This window comes from Eucyclogobius newberryi, unplaced genomic scaffold (assembly GCF_026437365.1).
Source record: "Eucyclogobius newberryi isolate DKJ021-1_F unplaced genomic scaffold, fEucNew1.0.hap1 SCAF_6, whole genome shotgun sequence".
Lineage (NCBI taxonomy): Eukaryota > Metazoa > Chordata > Actinopteri > Gobiiformes > Gobiidae > Eucyclogobius > Eucyclogobius newberryi.
Window position 1 is genome coordinate 39979778 of NW_027316278.1, and position 19068 is coordinate 39998845.

The 19068-nt window shown below is 42.1% G+C and overlaps 1 protein-coding gene across 2 annotated transcripts in view; it reads left to right on the top strand.

Annotated features, from left to right (window-relative positions):
- ap1b1 (adaptor related protein complex 1 subunit beta 1) overlaps nt 1–19068 on the top strand; it is a 58264-nt gene that overhangs the window by 20428 nt on the left and 18768 nt on the right. For both annotated transcript variants that reach the window (XM_072432716.1, XM_072432715.1), the window contains exons 15-18: nt 1161–1190; nt 1265–1402; nt 2024–2169; nt 4559–4688. In XM_072432716.1, the coding sequence (XP_072288817.1) occupies nt 1161–1190; nt 1265–1402; nt 2024–2169; nt 4559–4688 (444 nt within the window). The remainder of the gene's footprint in view (nt 1–1160; nt 1191–1264; nt 1403–2023; nt 2170–4558; nt 4689–19068) is intronic.

Genomic DNA, 19068 nt, shown 5'->3' on the forward strand with positions numbered 1-19068 from the left:
CCCGACTACAGCTCCACTCAGGTTTGTGAGGGCCCCCTAGACCAGCAGAGACTAGACTCTGATACCTGCCTTTGTCCTTGTACTTTTCACACACAGCAGTAGTAGACATTAGGTTATGTTCTCCATCTTCTCCTCCCCCTGTGTGTCCTTGTTGATGTTACCATTGCAACATTTGGACTGGCCCCAGGCTGCTGGTCGAGGAGTGCCTTAAAGCCATTCTTTTAGTGGTGTCCTGGCTCTGCATCATGGGGCAGAGGTCTGCTACGTGAACAACTGACGCTACTCAAACATTTTTTATAAATTAGATGTAAATTGTACCTGAATTATACTTTTAAATATCAGCAATTCACAAAAAGACCTTTGTAATTTCAAGTTTGTGGAGCAGTGAGAATGGAGTAAACGAGACCCTCTGCTTTTACAGCATTTATGACTTCTCTGCTCCTGTACAGGCCAGTAAGGTTCAAGGACCCATATTTTGCTGCATTTCATGTTTCATAGTGTCAAGAACATTTCTGATCATATTTTGTGCCCTGCAACATGCATTACACAATCGTAACAAATACCTCTCATTTCTTCTTTCAAAGTCTTACCAAAAGAAAGACTCATGCAAAATTCTCAATGAGAGACAGACATGAATTATTAGTTTGTTTTGGCCCATATATTTAATTAATAGGCCAGTATAGAACTGCAGCCAACAAACAATGGGATTTCTATGGCCCATTACAGGGCTGTAAGGGTAACAAAGAAGATAAGTTTCAGGTGAAACTTAAAACGGTGTAAACTAATGGATAAACAGGACAGACTATCATCAGGAGGCTGCCCGGTGGGCGAGGCTAACTCATCCACAGATTGAGAATAACTCTTGGATGAGACTAAAATACTGTCCAGATGATTCAACTGAATCTTTTTCTACAATGGAACTCTCCTGGACGAATGAGGGATGACATCGCCTCAAGAACATTTCTATGAACAAAAGCAGGTTGCAAACCCTCTGGCAGAAGAGTTCCACAGTAAAGCTTTAAGTCACGCCTGCTTGCACACATTTAAAAGTTAGAAAGTCTCACAGCCGTCATTCACCCTTCTGGAACTCTCCTTCACCTTCTGTGTTTAACTCTTTCTGTGTTTAACTCTTCTTAACTGTTGTTTCGTTGTCTGTGCAGATTGGTGGAGATCTTGGGGGAAATCCTGCAGTAAGTAATAAACATTTGTCTGTTTGTTGTGGCTCTTTTGCGCACTGTACAAAGTTGTGCTTGTGTGTCCGCAGATGGGAGCTGGTTTCGGAGCCCCTCCCTCAGCTGTGCCCCCCTCCTTCACCGCCCCTGCCAGCAGAGGATTGGACGACCTGTTCGATCTTAGCGGCGGGGTCGGGATGCCAACGGGAGCCTACTGTCCACCAAAAACAGTGAGTGCTAACTAGGGCTGCAACATGTAAATAAATGATCAACTCCATCCCCCGCCACCACAACTACTTTCATTTTGTTCTAGTTTAGTCTAGAACAGGGGTGTCCAAACTTTTTTCACCGAAGGCCGCATTTTGAGATTTCTATGGAGCAGAGGGCCACGAACAATGTTGAATTTGAAAGTGAATACTTCAAAATGTTGCATTTGGCGTTGTTCGATGAGCCTCCACACCTTTTAATAATACTTGGAACATTAATAATAGGTAGCACATAAAAATTATTGAATTTTTCCAATTTTATAGTAAAAAGTTCCCCTTTTGTTATTTGGACCAACTTAGCAGGAAGTCGGAGGGCCAACAAAAATTGGTCTGCGGGCCGCATTTGGCCCCCGGGCCGTAGTTTGGACATGCCTGGTCTAGAACAAATATGTTTGACCAAAGTGAAAGTTAATTTGTGAACATTACTTCAATTTGTAGGCCTGCCCTACCCAAATTAAATATTGCATTATTATACATCAATAAAAACAATTAATTTGACCAAAAACAACACGGTGTAATATTTGAGTCAATATCTGGCCCAGTCCGTTGCCTTGACAATAATGAATGATGGTTTTGCTATCTCAGGTTTGGCTTGCTGCTATGAAGGGAAAGGGTTTGGAAATCTCCGGAACCTTCACTCGCAGATCTGGAGTCATCCAAATGGAGATGACCCTGACCAACAAAGCGATGAGTGTCATGACCGACTTTGCCATCCAGTTCAACAGAAACAGGTGAGTTCATCAGCAGCGTTAATGTGCTGCCAAAGAGTGTAACATCCAGTGACTGCTTCTGAAAGCTTTTTCAATCTTTCAACCATCCTCAGTCTTTGAACCATGTGCAGGTAGCTCCATAAATACTTGAACAATGAGCCATATGTTGTTATTTTGTTTTCTACGGTTTTCTAGTTTGGACTTTATTTGGTCGATAGTACCTGTTTGTGAAGTCTGAAAATCAGTTGAAAAAGACTAATAAACTTGCCTAGTAGAGCGCCTCCTCCTTCCCTCCACAACATGAAGTTTGTTGTAGGTTTGCTTCTGTTAAGTTTAAATACACAAATGGTACAAGCGGAGCGCAGACACGGGGGGGCGGAGCGCAGGAGCGCAGACACGGGGGGGCGGAGCGCAGGAGCGCAGACACGGGGGGGCGGAGCGCAGGAGCGCAGACACGGGGGGGGCGGAGCGCAGGAGCGCAGACACGGGGGTGCGGAGCGCAGACACGGGGGTGCGACGGGGGGGCGGAGCGCAGACACGGGGGAGCGGAGCGCAGACACGGGGGTGCGGAGCGCAGACACGGGGGTGCGACGGGGGGGCGGAGCGCAGACACGGGGGAGCGGAGCGCAGACACGGGGGAGCGGATGAACGCTTGGCCGCCACAAGCCAGTAGTGTGGGCTGCGCGGTGTGATAGTCACCGTGGCGACCGCGAGGATCAGAACACTCGCCACCTGACGGATTTCATCAAGAAAAACATACATTTTATTATTCGTCACCAGAAGAGTATTAAGAGTTCTGAAAAGCACATTATGTCTTACTTTATGACACTGTTGCACTTTCATTTAATACACTTTGCTTATTTGTTTACCTCTGCTGGTATTTGAAGTTGAGCTGCAATTTTTATTTAATTCAAATTTTGCATTATTATTTCTTATTCAAGCTCAAAGAAATGTTTCACTGTTAAAGTGTTCAAAAATAAAATAAAAACTGGGGACAACCTGTTTATGAAAGTATCGGATCGGGACTCGGTATCGGCAGATACTCAAAATCACATGACTCTGAATCGGATCAGGGGCAAGAAAAACCTGAACGGGACGTCCCTAATATGAATATCGTTGCAAAGACCCAAGTTGGGATATATATAGACGGTACAATATATACATACAAATTAGAATTCAATTATTTAAGTTTAATTATTACTTTTTTTATTTTTGTAAGAATTCAGGCCCCGCTTTTGCGACCTAGAGGGCGAGTCCCAGTCTAGTGAACAGCAGGGGTCTGAAGTGCCCCCTAAACACTCTCCACTTCACATCCGTGTATCAGGAGGTCCCACCTAATGTTTAGTGTAACTTTTGAGGATAATGGCCGGTCCTCTTTGTAGAGATGATGAGATGTATTGACCTGGATCAGGCTCGTTACTGTAGCAGCCTCAGATGTGTGGAATAAGTAAGCTACTCTTGCGCTCCTGGTGGTGACTATATCCTGAAGTAACATGTGACTTTGTAATGCGTTACTGCCCAACACGGGTGACAGATGCTCAATGAGACATGTCAATGAAACATGGTCAAAACTACGTACTTTGTCTTTAAAAAACAAACAAAAGTGTATATAAAGTGGAAGAATGTGCTCTGGTCCCATCACAGCACCAGAGCTACAATGGAAGGGTTTAAAACGAAGAATATTCATGTGTTGGAAACGGCCCGGTCAAAGTCCAGACCTGAGCTGTAGAGACTGAACCTGTCTCACTCCAGACTGTCTGAAGACAGTTCTTCACAGGACTCACTCTGGGACGGCTCTCGGCCAAAGCCATCGGGACGGGAAGAAAAATACTTCACGCTGATTGGTCGAAGCGTCACAACAGCGGAAGAAGCAGAAAAATCTAAAATGTGTTTAATCTAGAGTTCAGAAAAGCACAATCCTTTCTCCTCCACAAATGTACAAAGTGCTCGTTTGTGAGAAACATAAATGTTAGTTTTTGGCTCTGTCGTTTTGACCTCTGCCCAAACCACGATTCTGCCTGTGGGCTCTAAATGTCATGTGATTGGCCCGTTCATCACTGGTGCAGACTTCAAACTGATCAGCTGGAGCCTAACGAGATGGATTCTCAAGAGTTTGAACTCAGAAAAATCATGAATTCATCTTTCTGACAAGGTTGGAGAAAGCCAGTTCCACAAAGTATTGTCTCAAGGGCCTGAATACTTTTGCTCACTGCACTTTTCCATTTGATTTTGAAAAAAAAACATCTGGAAATCATGTATAATTGTCCTTTGACGTCACAAATGTGCCATTTTTGTATTTCACAGAAAATGCCAATACAATGTATTTAAGTTTGTGGTTGTGACAAAGACAAAATATGGGTTAGTTCCTTTTTAGATGAAGCGTTCTGAGGACACTTGATGTGTCTTACAGCTTTGGCCTGGCTCCTGCTGGTCCTCTCCAGGTCCTGACTCCTCTGAGCCCAAACCAGAGCATCGAGGTGGCCCTGCCTCTCAACACTCTGGGCCCCATCATGAAGATGGATCCTCTCAACAACCTGCAGGTGAATACACTTGTGTCTTTCACATGGGGCTATGTGCACTCTGTGTCCGGCCTGCTTCCTCCTCTCCTAACCAATCATTTCCTCAATAACTTGTATTTTTGCCTTTCAACAAGAATGAAATACACTTGGACTGCTGCAACCCGTTCTGATTTTCACGTTTTTAAGACTATAAAAAATAGGTACTGCGCCTTTTTAACCATGTTGTGCAAGTCCCTATTTTTATGTCAACGGTAATTTGTGTATTTTTTGCTTGGCTCTGATTGTTTAATGGGTCGGCCAGTGCACTCTGAAGAGCGGCTCACGACTGCTCTCTTGAGGCTGTTACATGGCGCTCAGCTCACACCAGTTTAACAGAGAAACCCGCCTAAAGCACATTAGTCCATTATCTCCTGTGTAGAGAGACTTATATATTGGGCCATATTCACACAGCGTATCAGCCGCCCGCCTTAATTCTTCAGCCTAAAGAACACACAAAGCTTTATTTTACAGTTGTTTGTGTGAATAGGGCACTGCACACATCAGGACTACACAGCTCTCTTATAGGTTTCTGCTCAAACAGGGCTGACTTGGCAATGCAGTTAAATAGTATAATATTTGAAAAATGATCAAAAGCCAAATGAATCCTAGTGTCGCTGGTTCAAACACTGACTTTGCAGAGTGAAGATTTCAAAGTGTCAGTCAGTCACAATGACTTCAGGGCTAAACCATATTGACAAAAATGAATGTCAATATTCATCCAGTTTTTTGGGAGGTACGCTATACATTTATTCAGATATGTCAATCCATCTGAAATGTGTTGAAACATGTCTTTTTAAATGTATAATGCTGAGATTTAATTGCCAAGCAAGGTGAATGAATGAATGAATCACAAAGGTTCATAGCTTTCCCTTTTATACCACTTTTTCTAGAATGTTTAACTATAAACAATAAATTCAATATTTTATTTTTGCAATAATTTCACAACAATATTGTTTCTTATACATTCAAAACACATAATGGTGGTTTGCCTCATAAATGCCACTGTTTAACCGTTAGCGTGACATTTGTACATGTGATTTTGTGAGAAGTACACACTCTTTGTCTGTTAAATTAAGAAAACCTTCTCTTTCCCATTTGTTTTTAATATATTTAGTAGAGTCGCTGTTCAAATTAGCCATGCATTGGTTTAGATCAGGGGTGCGCAATACCGATCGCAGTGTTTATACGCTCACCGTGTTTATAGTCGCGGCGGAGAGTCGGGGGGCGCCAAGTGTTTCTTCTTCCTAGGGGAGGGGCCTATCAGAAAATAATTGAGAAGCTGCAATAGCCTAATTATGGAAATAAAAACCTGTTTGACACTGACAATAAAAATAATACTAAATTATGCAATAATTTAGAACTATAGTAGATCTTCGGGCTTTGTCGAATATAAAAGTAGCTTGTGAGCCAAAAATGTGTGGCAGCCCTGGTTTAGATATTATTCCCCTTGAAAGTTCTGATTTATAAGCCTTGATAAACGTTTCAGTCACAGCGTTATAATGGTCATTACTTTGTATAATTATTTTATTATAAGAGTTCCTTATTTGTAAAAACCTATAAAAGTCCTGTTTCATCAAGTCAAAGGATTATTTCAACATATCAAAGCTTTTCATGTGATTTATGTTTTACAATCTGGTAAAAAAAAAAAAAAACATTTACACCTTTTGTAATCCAGATTTTAAATCTCAAATCTCTGCAAAACTTCGATCATAATCCAAACAGTTTAAGATTGAAAAATCTTTGATTAGTTCTTTCCAAGTTTTACCCAAGGGTTTTTTGCTTCTTCCAAATGAGCCGTTTGTCATCAGTGTAGTAAGTCCTGGACAGGAAGAGCATATTCTGGGTCACACAGCAACGCTCTGATAAATAATAATAGAAGTAAAATAGAAGCAAATATAATTAAAGCCGCAAGCGGCATCCAACGGCCCTCGCGGGCCGCCGGCCTTCCGACTCTGCACTTTCGACGTGATAAAGATGGCGCCCTTATTGTGTTGGATTAAAAAAGAACTTGACAGACGGCGACACAATTGACATGGCCAATCCAGTGCAAATGAACACAAGTGTCGGTCAAATGTGCGGGTCCGCCGCACAGAGACCGTGACACTTGGAATAAAAAAAATATGGACAACTTTTGATGCCCCGCTTGTGTAGATGATTTTCTCCAAATATGAGTTTGATCGGACAATCGCCCTAGGAGGAGTTTGTTAAAGTGTGAAGCGTAAATGTGAACATTTCAGAGATTTTGCTGTTTTCCCATTTCTGACATATATTTGCGGGTCCGCCACACAGAGACCGTAGCACTTAGAATCAAAATAAGGATACGTTTTGATGCCCCGCTTGTGTAGATGATATTCTCCAAATATGAGTTTGATCGGACAATCGCCCTAGGAGGAGTTTGTTAAAGTGTGAAGCGTAAAAATGTGGTGATTTGAGCGATTCTACAATTTTCCCATAAGGATAACATGGGATGTTTCTGTCATCGCTACGGTTACGCCGTACAAAATATGACTTTGGCCCTCATACTTTTATGATCAGGATGGCAAATTAGAATTTTGTTCAAAATATCATGTCATTTGGAAAAACTCTATTGTTTATAGGCCACTCTGAAGGCCAAATAGTCAGAATTCTGGGAAACGTTTGCGGCTCCGTCGCACAGAGACCGTAAAAGTTATCCTTAAAATTTGGATAACTTTAGATGCCCCACTTGTCTAAAGGACGTACACCGATTTTGAGGTCGGTGGGCAAAACGCACAAGGAGGACTTCGTTAAAGTGTAAGACATAAAAATGTGGATATTCGAGAGATTTAGCGGTTTTCCCATAGGGATAACATGGGAGGTTTATGTCATCGCTACGACTACGCCGTAAATATTAAGGCATTTGTCTGATTGGCTTTTTTGATTGCGACGCCAAAATAGAATTTTGGGTAAAGTTTAGAAAATGTTGGTAAAACTAATTTTTGACCTTCAATGTTAATTTAAAGGTCACTCTGTAGGGGGCGCTATCGCGCCCATTTCAATTTTGTCATCATAAACTGGTCCAAACTAGAAAGTTGAACAACTGATTCGAATTTGGTCCTAATCGGACTTGTTTTGATCAAATGGGAACAATTTTTAGATCTGCAATATCCCAAAATAAGTTGTCCAACTTTGCGGCTGCGCCGCACACAGACCGTAAAAGGTATCTCAAAAAATTGGATAACTTTAGATGCCCCAGAGGATGTCCGCCGATTTTGAAGTCGGTGGGCAAAACGCCCTAGGAGGAGTTCGTCAAAGTTTGACGTGAACAAAATGGCTAACACAGCGTGTTTTCATTTTCAAAGGAAGATGGCGGGCATAGGGTAATTCTGGGGGCGTGGCCACAATAATATTTGTTTTTTGTCCTCACAAGAGGAATGCGTGTTCCGAATTTCGTAGCTCTACGACAAAGTTGACCTCGGGGCGTCTCCCATAGGCGCAATGTATTTTGACTTTTGTCGGTGGCGTTGTCACGCCATTTTTTAACGAAAAAAAAAATGGCCCAGAAAAAACAAAATTTTTCGCCGATTTTGAATTTTGGGTAAAGTTTGGTGAGTTTTTGAGCATGTTCAGGGGGTCAAATTAGAGCTCAAAAAGCAGAAGAACAAGAAAAATAATAAAAATAATAATATTTTTAGCAAAAACAATATAGCCGTTTCCACTATAACAACAAATTATACATCGTTTGAAAGCTCTAAGCCTTCCCGATGCCGCCATGGGGTGGAATCATCATTACGAGCGCTTACGCGCTCGTCACTCCCTATTCCGTCGGGATGCCCCGCCCACTCCCCATAGACTTCCATTGATTTGAGCAGATACAAGCATGGCCCATGCCTGCGGCATAGATTCTCGCGTACGGGACGATGCCAGGAGGGTTTTTGGAGGAATGCAGCGCTTCGCGCTGCTGTTGTCAACAATTAGTGAATGGGCTACGCCCATTCACTAATTGTTGACTATTTCTGTCATAGCAGGAGTAAGTATGCATGATCCATGCCTTCGGCATGGGCTAGTTCACTGTACTTGCCAGGGGCGACGGGGTACAAAACATGCGGGCTGCGCCCGCATGTTTGGTCAGACAGTTGCAATGCTGCCTTCGGCAGCGTTGCGGGAGCAATAGGCCCTCCGCCCTGCTGGGGCTCGGGCCTAATAAATAAAAAGGGGTTTAGACTGAAAATGTGTTTGATACTCTTCCTAAAATACCTGATCTTTTCTCTTCAATGAATCAAATGAATTTGAAGAAACCCTTGTCACACAAACCTAGTCTCTGAAACAAAAATAAGAACTTTGGTAGCATTTGTGTTAATTCTCCCAGTCAAAGTAAGAGGAAGGGAAACCCAATCTTTCAAAATGAAACTGGAGAGATTTGTAGGATGTTGACACCCAGATGCCTTAACCCAGAGGAGCCAAATTAAAAAGGGATATCTGATGGCAAAAGTTTCATTATTAATGGAATAACATTCACTTTTGGAGACATCATTTGCTGAAAATGAGCCAAATTTACGTAAGAAAGAAAGCTTAGTAAGGAACATGTTTTCTGGCTTGGTGATAAACAGGAGCAAATTGTCAGCACACAACGAAGGCTTGAATTCTGTCTGGACTGGAGAGGATGAATTGACAAGGGTTATAAATAAGAGTGGAGATAAGGGACAGCCCTGTCTACATCCTTTATTAACCTGTTCACGCCCACCCGGCGAAAACCAGACTTTAAAAGTTCTATTACATCATCACTTTTACTTTCGTTGACAATACCAGCAAGTTGTACATCATTTTAAATATATATATATTTTTTCAACAAAATAAATATGTCATTGATTGAATAATACGCCCGAGAAGCAATTGCCAATAGTTTGTCATAAAGTCTCAACTTTTCATCAAAATGTCTTACCCGTTTTGCGAATTATGACGATGATGCCTCATCGACGTTCAATCCTTCAGTAAGTGGACTCGTTCTGTCTGTAATAATCCACAGAAAAACAATATCCACTTGTATTTTTCCTGAAGTTATCCGATTTTCGAGATATTGTCAAGTAAACAAAGTTTTCTTCTGTGAAAATATTCAAATATTTACTCATCCGGCGCATTTCTCCGTCCATAACAAATGACCTGTTTGAAGAAAAGATCGATGCCAAACATCTTATAGGTCAGACTGTTCGCTACAGAATGAGGCTGTAAATGGTGGACTAGATTTACGCATCACGTTTCTGATTTGATTAGCCTTTTGGACGGATATTTTGTTAGATATATGTATTATACAAATTTAAAAAAAAAAAAAAAAAAAAAAATCTTTTCCACCTCTATGGGAAATTCATGGGTAAACTCATATATACACGTTTTTACATACATTGTTTTTGCAGTTATAATGGGTATTAGTGGCCTAAAAACATCAAAATGTATGTTTTATGATCATAGAGGAGCTAAAATTGTAATAAAACAGTTTGGCACATATTTGGATCACTTGTTCCGAATATACTTTTTGATACAAAAAGGTCAACAGCACCAAAATGCCTGTTCCCAGAGATCTGAAACTTTACACAGTTGTTGTCAACAAGATAAACATCATGTACAGTGAACAGCATAAACACAATGAAGTATGTCATGCTCAGGGCCATTACAAATTGACAATATTCAGGCGAGACTAAAAAAAGGATGTTTTGTTTATGTTTGGGCCTCTGTAGTGTAAGTTCTGAAGCCCTGACAGTGTGTCATGTGCACATCTGCAGACACTAGAAGGCCTAAGCTTTCTAATGATGCATCACACTTGCATGTGGGCTGTAAGATTCTGTTTTAAGAAGCAATGCCATTTGGGTGTGTCCAACCATTGTGCACAGGGCGAAATAGGTGGATGGTGACAGGTTAAAAGAGAAATGACTAGATTAAACATTGTTTGGTGATAATGGCACATGGTATTGCAGAAAGAGTAGAGTAGATTATATTCAACAAAGGGCAAGCATTGTAATAAAGCTGATGTCCCTTTTATAAAAAAAAACGGTTTGTTCTTTAGAAATAATAATTGGAAGTACTTTTTCTAAACAGCAAGCTAACGCTTTAGCGAGAATTTTGCAGTGGGATGAGTTTGGTATGAAAAGCCTAAAAATTCAACTGGAAATCCATCTGGACCTGGCGCTTTATTACTTTGCATGTTCTTGAGCCGTTACATCTGAAGAGAGTTTAGAGCTGGACAGGGACTCATAGAAAGATGGAAAAAACCTGAATTAATAAGAGCGGGCTCCTCCACCAGTGCTCCTGATTCGTTCTTAATGAGAACTGAGATGACGCAGTTGATGAACTAGTCTCCCTGACTTATCTCCATGTTCATAATATCTAGAACAACAGTGCATTCATCAATGCTCCGCCTCATTGGTTGTAATAAGGTCTCTGTAAAGCGACCCGACATTTAAGTAGATTATTTGAGTGGGCTACTGCAAGCTGTCGGTCTGTAGATTTTTATATTGACAATTTTGGAATATTTAACGCCCTTCGTTTTTTCACACGTGCCAAGTATGAAATGATTTGGCCCCATAAGCTTTTAGAGATTCCCACATGAATGCAGGCTGTGTTTCAGTTCACATAATTGGTCATCCGATAAAAGTGGGGTGTTAAATCCTCACTCATAGGAATAGTGAGGTCCTGGTGAATTTAAATATCCAAAGAAACGGGTGCCTGATCAAACGAGAATGGGGTGATTCATTACAGTCTTTTGGCTGATCTGGATCTGCTCTTGAGCCTTGGCATGTTTCATGATGTCGACACATGATAATGCAAACATGCTATGGTGGGGCCGCTCGGCGGGTGTCTGCTTTGGGAGAGGCACGGTCTACAAATGGCTGCCTATCCAGGCCATCTTCTTCGGGCAGCCTCAATACTCTGTTGTTGCGGCGAGACACTAGTGTCTCTACTAGTGCCCTGAGCGAGACGATATCATCCGTCCATATCATGTACAGTACCCTTTTAGCTCACTCGTATCTGTCTTGACACTGTGTTACTATGTTTAGCTCCGTTTTCACGGTTTGCTACGCTAACTTTATCCCATTAGGAGCCATAGCAGTCGCTGGTTCAGCTTTAAAAATGCCTACCATCTCTTCCCGGAGGCTAGCTAGCAAGTCAACTTTAAAATCTGGAAAAGGCACTGAAGCTGCCGCCTCCATGGGAGATGTTGAAGAAGCGGGATCACTCTGAGCTGGGAATGTAGCGTAAGGTGGTAAGGCATTGTCTTACATGATTGTGCATTTGTTGTCTATGAATAAATCCTTTTTGATTTGGGACTATTTGTTTCATTCTTTTGGACATAATTGAGATATATATATATATATATATATATATATATATATATATATATATATATATATATATATATATATATATATATATATATATATATATATATATATATATATATATATATATATATATATATATATATATATATATATATATATATATATATATATATATATATATATATATATATATATATATATATACATACATACGATAGTCCACATTCAGGATAGTAATGATTCCATGTATGAGGCACTGAGTCGGTCCTTCCGTTGTTTAGGTATTATAGATATGATGGCTTCTTTCCAATGAGGAGGAGTCATTTTAGCTGCCCTTTTAAACGTTGTTAAAAGCAGAGGGATAAGTGTTTCCTTTATACCACTCCGAGGTGAACCATCACTCCCCGGCGATATATTGTCTTTTGGTCTCTTTATTGCACCTTGTATTTCCAGCACTGTTATTTCAGTTCCTAATTGTTTATTCAGTCAGAACAGTCAAATTGGGGCTGTCCATAAAAGTATTTATTTAATCTTCTTTACCTATTTTTTGGGGGAAAGTTTTTATATAGGAGGATTCAAATGATGATTGCATTTGATCTTGTTTGGTTGATTGCATTGCTCTGCCTGTCATTTTTTTTTTAAAAATTACTCTTTCTGCTTTTTCAAGATTTCCAGCTAATAATTTAGAAAATGTTGATCCACTTTCATAATACCTTGTTTGGTAAAGAGCATTTTCTTAACTGTATCTTGTGAGGTCAGATCATTCATTTCTAGTCTTATCTTTCCCCTTCTTGCAATTTTAGTTTTTCTTGCAGATCCTTTAGCCTTTTCACACTTCGGTTCTTTTTTGCCAAAGCAATGACTTTAGTTTTTCCTCTCAAAGGATGGACGGGGAAGTTTCACCTTTGTCATTGTTCGCCAGATAAGTCTTAATGTTGTATTACATTTTTCCTTCAATATTTGACCTTGTCTCTCCTCCAAGTCTACTGTAATGTAGAGGTGAATTAAGTCTTTGTTGAAAATAAAGACATAATAATATTCTGGAGTAGATTGTATGTGGATTATAAAAATCTGTACTATCATGCACTGGGGTTCATCTCCCTTCAGATGTCAGTCAGTCTTATATTCATTTATTTATGGAATTTGTTATTTATTGCTCTTACAGTGATTCTTGAATTTAATACATCTAAAGTAAACCTACTTTAGATGTATTAAATTCAAGAAGCATGAAGATTCCAGTTGCTGCCCCAGATTGGGGTTCCCTAGGTCATTATAATAATTTTACTTGAACTCGCATGCCCCACATTGATTGATCAGCAGGAATTCTCAAAGACCTGTTTGCCTGCCTTTATAAAGTACACCTCTATTCCACTTAATCTAAATTAGTAGCACCTGAGCTAGTTAGCTGCATAAAGACACCTGTCCACCCCCCAAATCAGTCAGACTCCCAACTACTACCATGGGCAAAGCAAAAGAGCAGTCAAAAGACACCAGAGACAACATTGTAGACCTCCACATGGCTGGAAAGGGCTACGGGGCATTAGGCATGCAGTTTGGTGAAAGAAGTTGAGTAATTGTTAGAACATAGGAGAGGCTAAAGATGACTTGTTATCTTTAGACTATGTAGTTTTGTAGACTACAAAGATATAGAACATTTTGGTATAAACTCCACTTGCCGTGTTTGGAGGAGGATGGATGAGTACCATCCCAAGATACTGTGAAGCACAGGGGAGGAAACATCATGCTTTGGGGGTGGAAACATCATGCTTTGGGGGAGGAAACATCATGCTTTGGGGGTGTAAACATCATGCTTTGGGGGTGGAAACATCATGCTTTGGTGGTGGAAACATCATGCTTTGGGGGTGGAAACATCATGCTTTGGGGGAGGAAACCTCATGCTTTGGGGGAGGAAACCTCATGCTTTGGGGGAGGAAACATCATGCTTTGGGGGAGGAAACATCATGCTTTGGGGGAGGAAACATCATGCTTTGGGGGAGGAAACATCATGCTTTGGGGGTGGAAACATCATGCTTTGGGGGTGGAAACATCATGCTTTGGGGGAGGAAACCTCATGCTTTGGGGGAGGAAACCTCATGCTTTGGGGGAGGAAACATCATGCTTTGGGGGAGGAAACATCATGCTTTGGGGGAGGAAACATCATGCTTTGGGGGAGGAAACATCATGCTTTGGGGGAGGAAACATCATGCTTTGGGGGAGGAAACATCATGCTTTGGGGGAGGAAACATCATGCTTTGGGGGTGGAAACATCATGCTTTGGGGGTGGAAACATCATGCTTTGGGGGAGGAAACCTCATGCTTTGGGGGAGGAAACCTCATGCTTTGGGGGAGGAAACCTCATGCTTTGGGGGAGGAAACCTCATGCTTTGGGGGTGGAAACATCATGCTTTGGGGGGGGAAACATCATGCTTTTGGGGGAGGAAACATCATGCTTTGGGGGAGAAAACATCACGCTTTGGGGGAGGAAACATCATGCTTTGGGGGAGGAAACATCACGCTTTGGGGGAGGAAACATCACGCTTTGGGGGAGGAAACATCACGCTTTGGGGGAGGAAACATCACGCTTTGGGGGTGGAAACATCATGCTTTGGGGGTGGAAACCAGGAAACATCACGCTTTGGGGGTGGAAACCTCATGCTTTGGTCTTTTCTGCACAGGGGACAGGGCGACTGCTCTGTATTAAGAAGAGAATGAATGGGGCCATGGATTGTGAGATTTTGGACAACAACCTCCTTCCCTCAGTCAGAGCATTGAAGTTGTCTTCAAACATGACCTGATGCACACAGCCAGGATGCCCAAGGAGTGGCTCCTTAAGAAGCATATCAAGGTTCTTTAGTGTCCTAGCCAGTCTCTAGACCTGAATCCAATAGAATGTCTTTGGAGTGAACTGAAACTCTGCGTTGCTCAGTACAGCCCTGAAACCTCACAGATCTAGAGAAGATCTGTGTGGAGGAGTGGCCAAAACCCTGCTGCAGTGTGTGCAAACCTGGTCAAGAACTACAGGAAACATCTGACCTCTGTAAGTGTAAACAAAGGCTTCTGTACCAAATATTAACCCTGATTTTCTCAGTGTTCAAATATTTATTGGCAGCAATAAAATACAAATAAATTATTTAAAAATCATACAATAGGATTCTTGGATTATTATTCTATAGATTCTGTCTCACAGGTGAAATGCACCTACGATGAAAAGTTCCAACCCCTCCATAATTTCTAAGTGGGGGAAATTGCAAAAATTGCAGGGTGTTCAAATACTTACTTTCCTCACTGTAGTAATGGATGGGACCACAACTCCAGTCCAACATAAGCTCCATATTATCTTCTTCTGGAGGAAGTTGTTCGTGTTGTCCCCCTGGTAGCCCTCCGGAACTCCTGTCTGCAGTTTGCAATACAAGTGCATTTAAATCACCATTAAACACAAGAAAAGGAGACCAAAAAAAGACTTTAAATGGGACATTCCTAAGCCTGTGTGCATATTTTTATTTGCACATTCCCTAAGCCTACATGCAGTTTTTTAACTGCACATTCCTTAGCCTGTTTGCAGTTTTGCGCACACTCACTCCCATGTGGAGGCACTCAACAGCCCCGCTGCTACACGTGTGTTTATTAGAGCGACAGATCGCATCATCTCTCGTCTCTTCTGAGCTCAAACACAGTCTTTCTCTGTCGTCATTTTGTACTGTAACTGAAGGAACTCGCTAAACACACACCGGCATATCAACCACGCATGCACAGCCAGGGAAATGTGCTGCAGGTGTGCAGTAGGACGAAAGGGATGCTTGATATTGATCAGAGGCAACTGTCGTGATTTTGGGCGTTACAAAAATAAATTGAATTAAAAAATTGAATTGAATATGTGGGAGGACTAATCGGCTGTCCACGCCACGAGGACATGAGACTCAGATTTGGCGCCAAAAAATCCTCTATTTCTTTAAGCAATTTAATTACTAATGGTACAAATGAATGTACCCCCCCCTGCCCTGTGCCCTGTGCTTGCCACAAACCCCCTCACAGACAGTCACAAACCAAACCCCCTCACAGACAGTCACAAACCAAACCCCCTCACAGACAGTCACAAAAACCCCCTCACAGACTGTCAGAAACCAAACCCCCTCACAGACAGTCACAAACCCTGTCACAAACCCCCTCACAGACTGTCACAAACCCCCTCACAGACAGTCAAAAACCCCCTCACAGACTGTCAGAAACCAAACCCCCTCACAGACAGTCACAAACCCTGTCACAAACCCCCTCACAGACTGTCACAAACCCCCTCACAGACAGTCAAAAACCCCCTCACAGACTGTCAGAAACCAAACCCCCTCACAGACAGTCACAAACCCTGTCACAAACCCCCTCACAGACTGTCACAAACCCCCTCACAGACAGTCACAAACCCCCTCACAGACTGTCACAAACCCCCTCACAGACTGTCACAAACCCCCTCACAGACTGTCACAAACCCCCTCACAGACTGTCACAAACCCCCTCACAGACTGTCACAAACCCTGTCACAAACCCCCTCACAGACTGTCACAAACCCCCTCACAGACAGTCACAAACCCCCTCACAGACTGTCACAAACCCCCTCACAGACTGTCACAAACCCCCTCACAGACTGTCACAAACCCCCTCACAGACTGTCACAAACCCCCTCACAGACTGTCACAAACCCCCTCACAGACGGACACAAACCCCCTCACAGACGGACACAAACCCCCTCACAGACGGACACAAACCCCCTCACAGACGGACACAAACCCCCTCACAGACGGACACAAACCCCCTCACAGACGGACACAAACCCCCTCACAGACTGTCACAAACCCCCTCACAGACTGTCACAAACCCCCTCACAGACGGACACAAACCCCCTCACAGACGGACACAAACCCCCTCACAGACTGTCACAAACCCCCTCACAGACTGTCACAAACCCCCTCACAGACTGTCACAAACCCCCTCACAGACGGACACAAACCCCCTCACAGACTGTCACAAACCCCCTCACAGACGGACACAAACCCCCTCACAGACGGACACAAACCCCCTCACAGACGGACACAAACCCCCTCACAGACTGTCACAAACCCCCTCACAGACTGTCACAAACCCCCTCACAGACTGTCACAAACCCCCTCACAGACTGTCACAAACCCCCTCACAGACTGTCACAAACCCCCTCACAGACTGTCACAAACCCCCTCACAGACTGTCACAAACCCCCTCACAGACTGTCACAAACCCCCTCACAGACTGTCACAAACCCCCTCACAGACGGACACAAACCCCCTCACAGACTGTCACAAACCCCCTCACAGACTGTCACAAACCCCCTCACAGACTGTCACAAACCCCCCCACAGACGGACACAAACCCCCTCACAGACGGACACAAACCCCCCCACAGACTGTCACAAACCCCCCCACAGACGGACCTGCTGCGTGGGCTCCTCTCTGGTCTGCATGGATCTGATTTCCTGCATGTCTTTAAAGCTAATTTATTGGAGTTGACAATGACAATGTAGTGTCATTTTAGCTCTTTTAGGAAGACTACATCAAACAAAATGTTAGTACTGAAGAACAATAGGTCTTATGTTATATTCAAGTATTATTTGAACATAAACAAAAAGAAAAGAAGCTCAAATAAGAACAAAATGAATACACACCTGCCTAAATAAATACATGCAATAATAATACCTAAAAATAAATGTAAACCAATACATTTTAATTCATATTGAATTCTAAATAATTCAATGTAGTTTACATAGTCCTTGAGGTAAAAATAAGAAGAATGGCAGTGAGATGTTGGGTTTCAGACCTCTGGATGTGACTACAATGTTTTCAGGCATTGTGTCCTTGAGCTAGACACCAGTACGGTCAACAATTTATAAAAAAATTGTAACTAGCAGACTATAAATATTCGTAGTTGTAATTGGGACTCGGCAATATGGGGGAAAAACGACTCGATTTTCAATTTTTATTTGGTCTTTCCAAGAACAAATTAAAAATGGCTTTTGGTAATTATTTCATGAACATAAACTTTACTGATAGAAGTTCGATTCAAAAACCCTCCCAAATAATTGAACATTTCACATGATTTGATCTGTCGATCTTGTGATTATCTGGACTTAAACAGACTCTAAAATGTGTACGAAAAATACATTTTATAACAAAGAATATTGAATCAAAATGTTTTCATCAATAATGCTCTATTTTTAAATATTCTCTAACTAGAGGCCTTCAGTCCCCATTTTTCCACCTTTATTGGTTAAGAATGTATTTAAAAACTCTCAATGTATGTACAATATGATCCTCTGACAAACGACCAATAGAAAAAACAATCACTGATCAACCCTTAAATGGTAGAAGAAGAGTTATGTGTATTTAAACTTAACAGAAGCAAACCTATTGTGGAGGGAAGGAGGAGGCGCTCTACTACAGACGCCTCGAAGAGCGCACCAGGGCTAATCCCAATTGAATCGACATTGTGATTTTATAACTGCGTCCATTGAAATTGCAAAGACTGCAATTTTTAAAGTACTATAATTCCCTACACAAACTTATTCTGCATAAAAACTGCTAACTGATTACAAAAAAGCCATGTGCTGAGACACAAGGTTTTATGATTTGGGCAAAACAGGAATTACATGTAAAATGTGTTGGTTTGGTTTTTGATGGTATGTGTGGTGGTGGAGACCTGGCCTGTGGCTGTTTGGATTAGATGGTGTGTGAGTGACATGAGCACATGTGCACAGGAGATAAGAGCCACAGAGGAACTGTCCTCTTCTGCTCGCTCACTCCTCTACATTTTCTCATTACACGTGATGATTTTGATGATTCAGGTGGGTGGGGTGTCCTTGTCCCAAGTGGAGGAGTTAAAGTATCTCGGGGTCTTGTTCACGAGTGATGGAGCGTGAGATCGACAGGCGGATCGGTGCAGCGGCTGCAGTGATGCAGTCGCTGCATCGACTGTTGTGGTGAAGAAGGAGCTGAGCTGAAAGGCAAAGCTCTGGATTTACCGGTCGGTCTACGTTCTGACCTCACCTATGG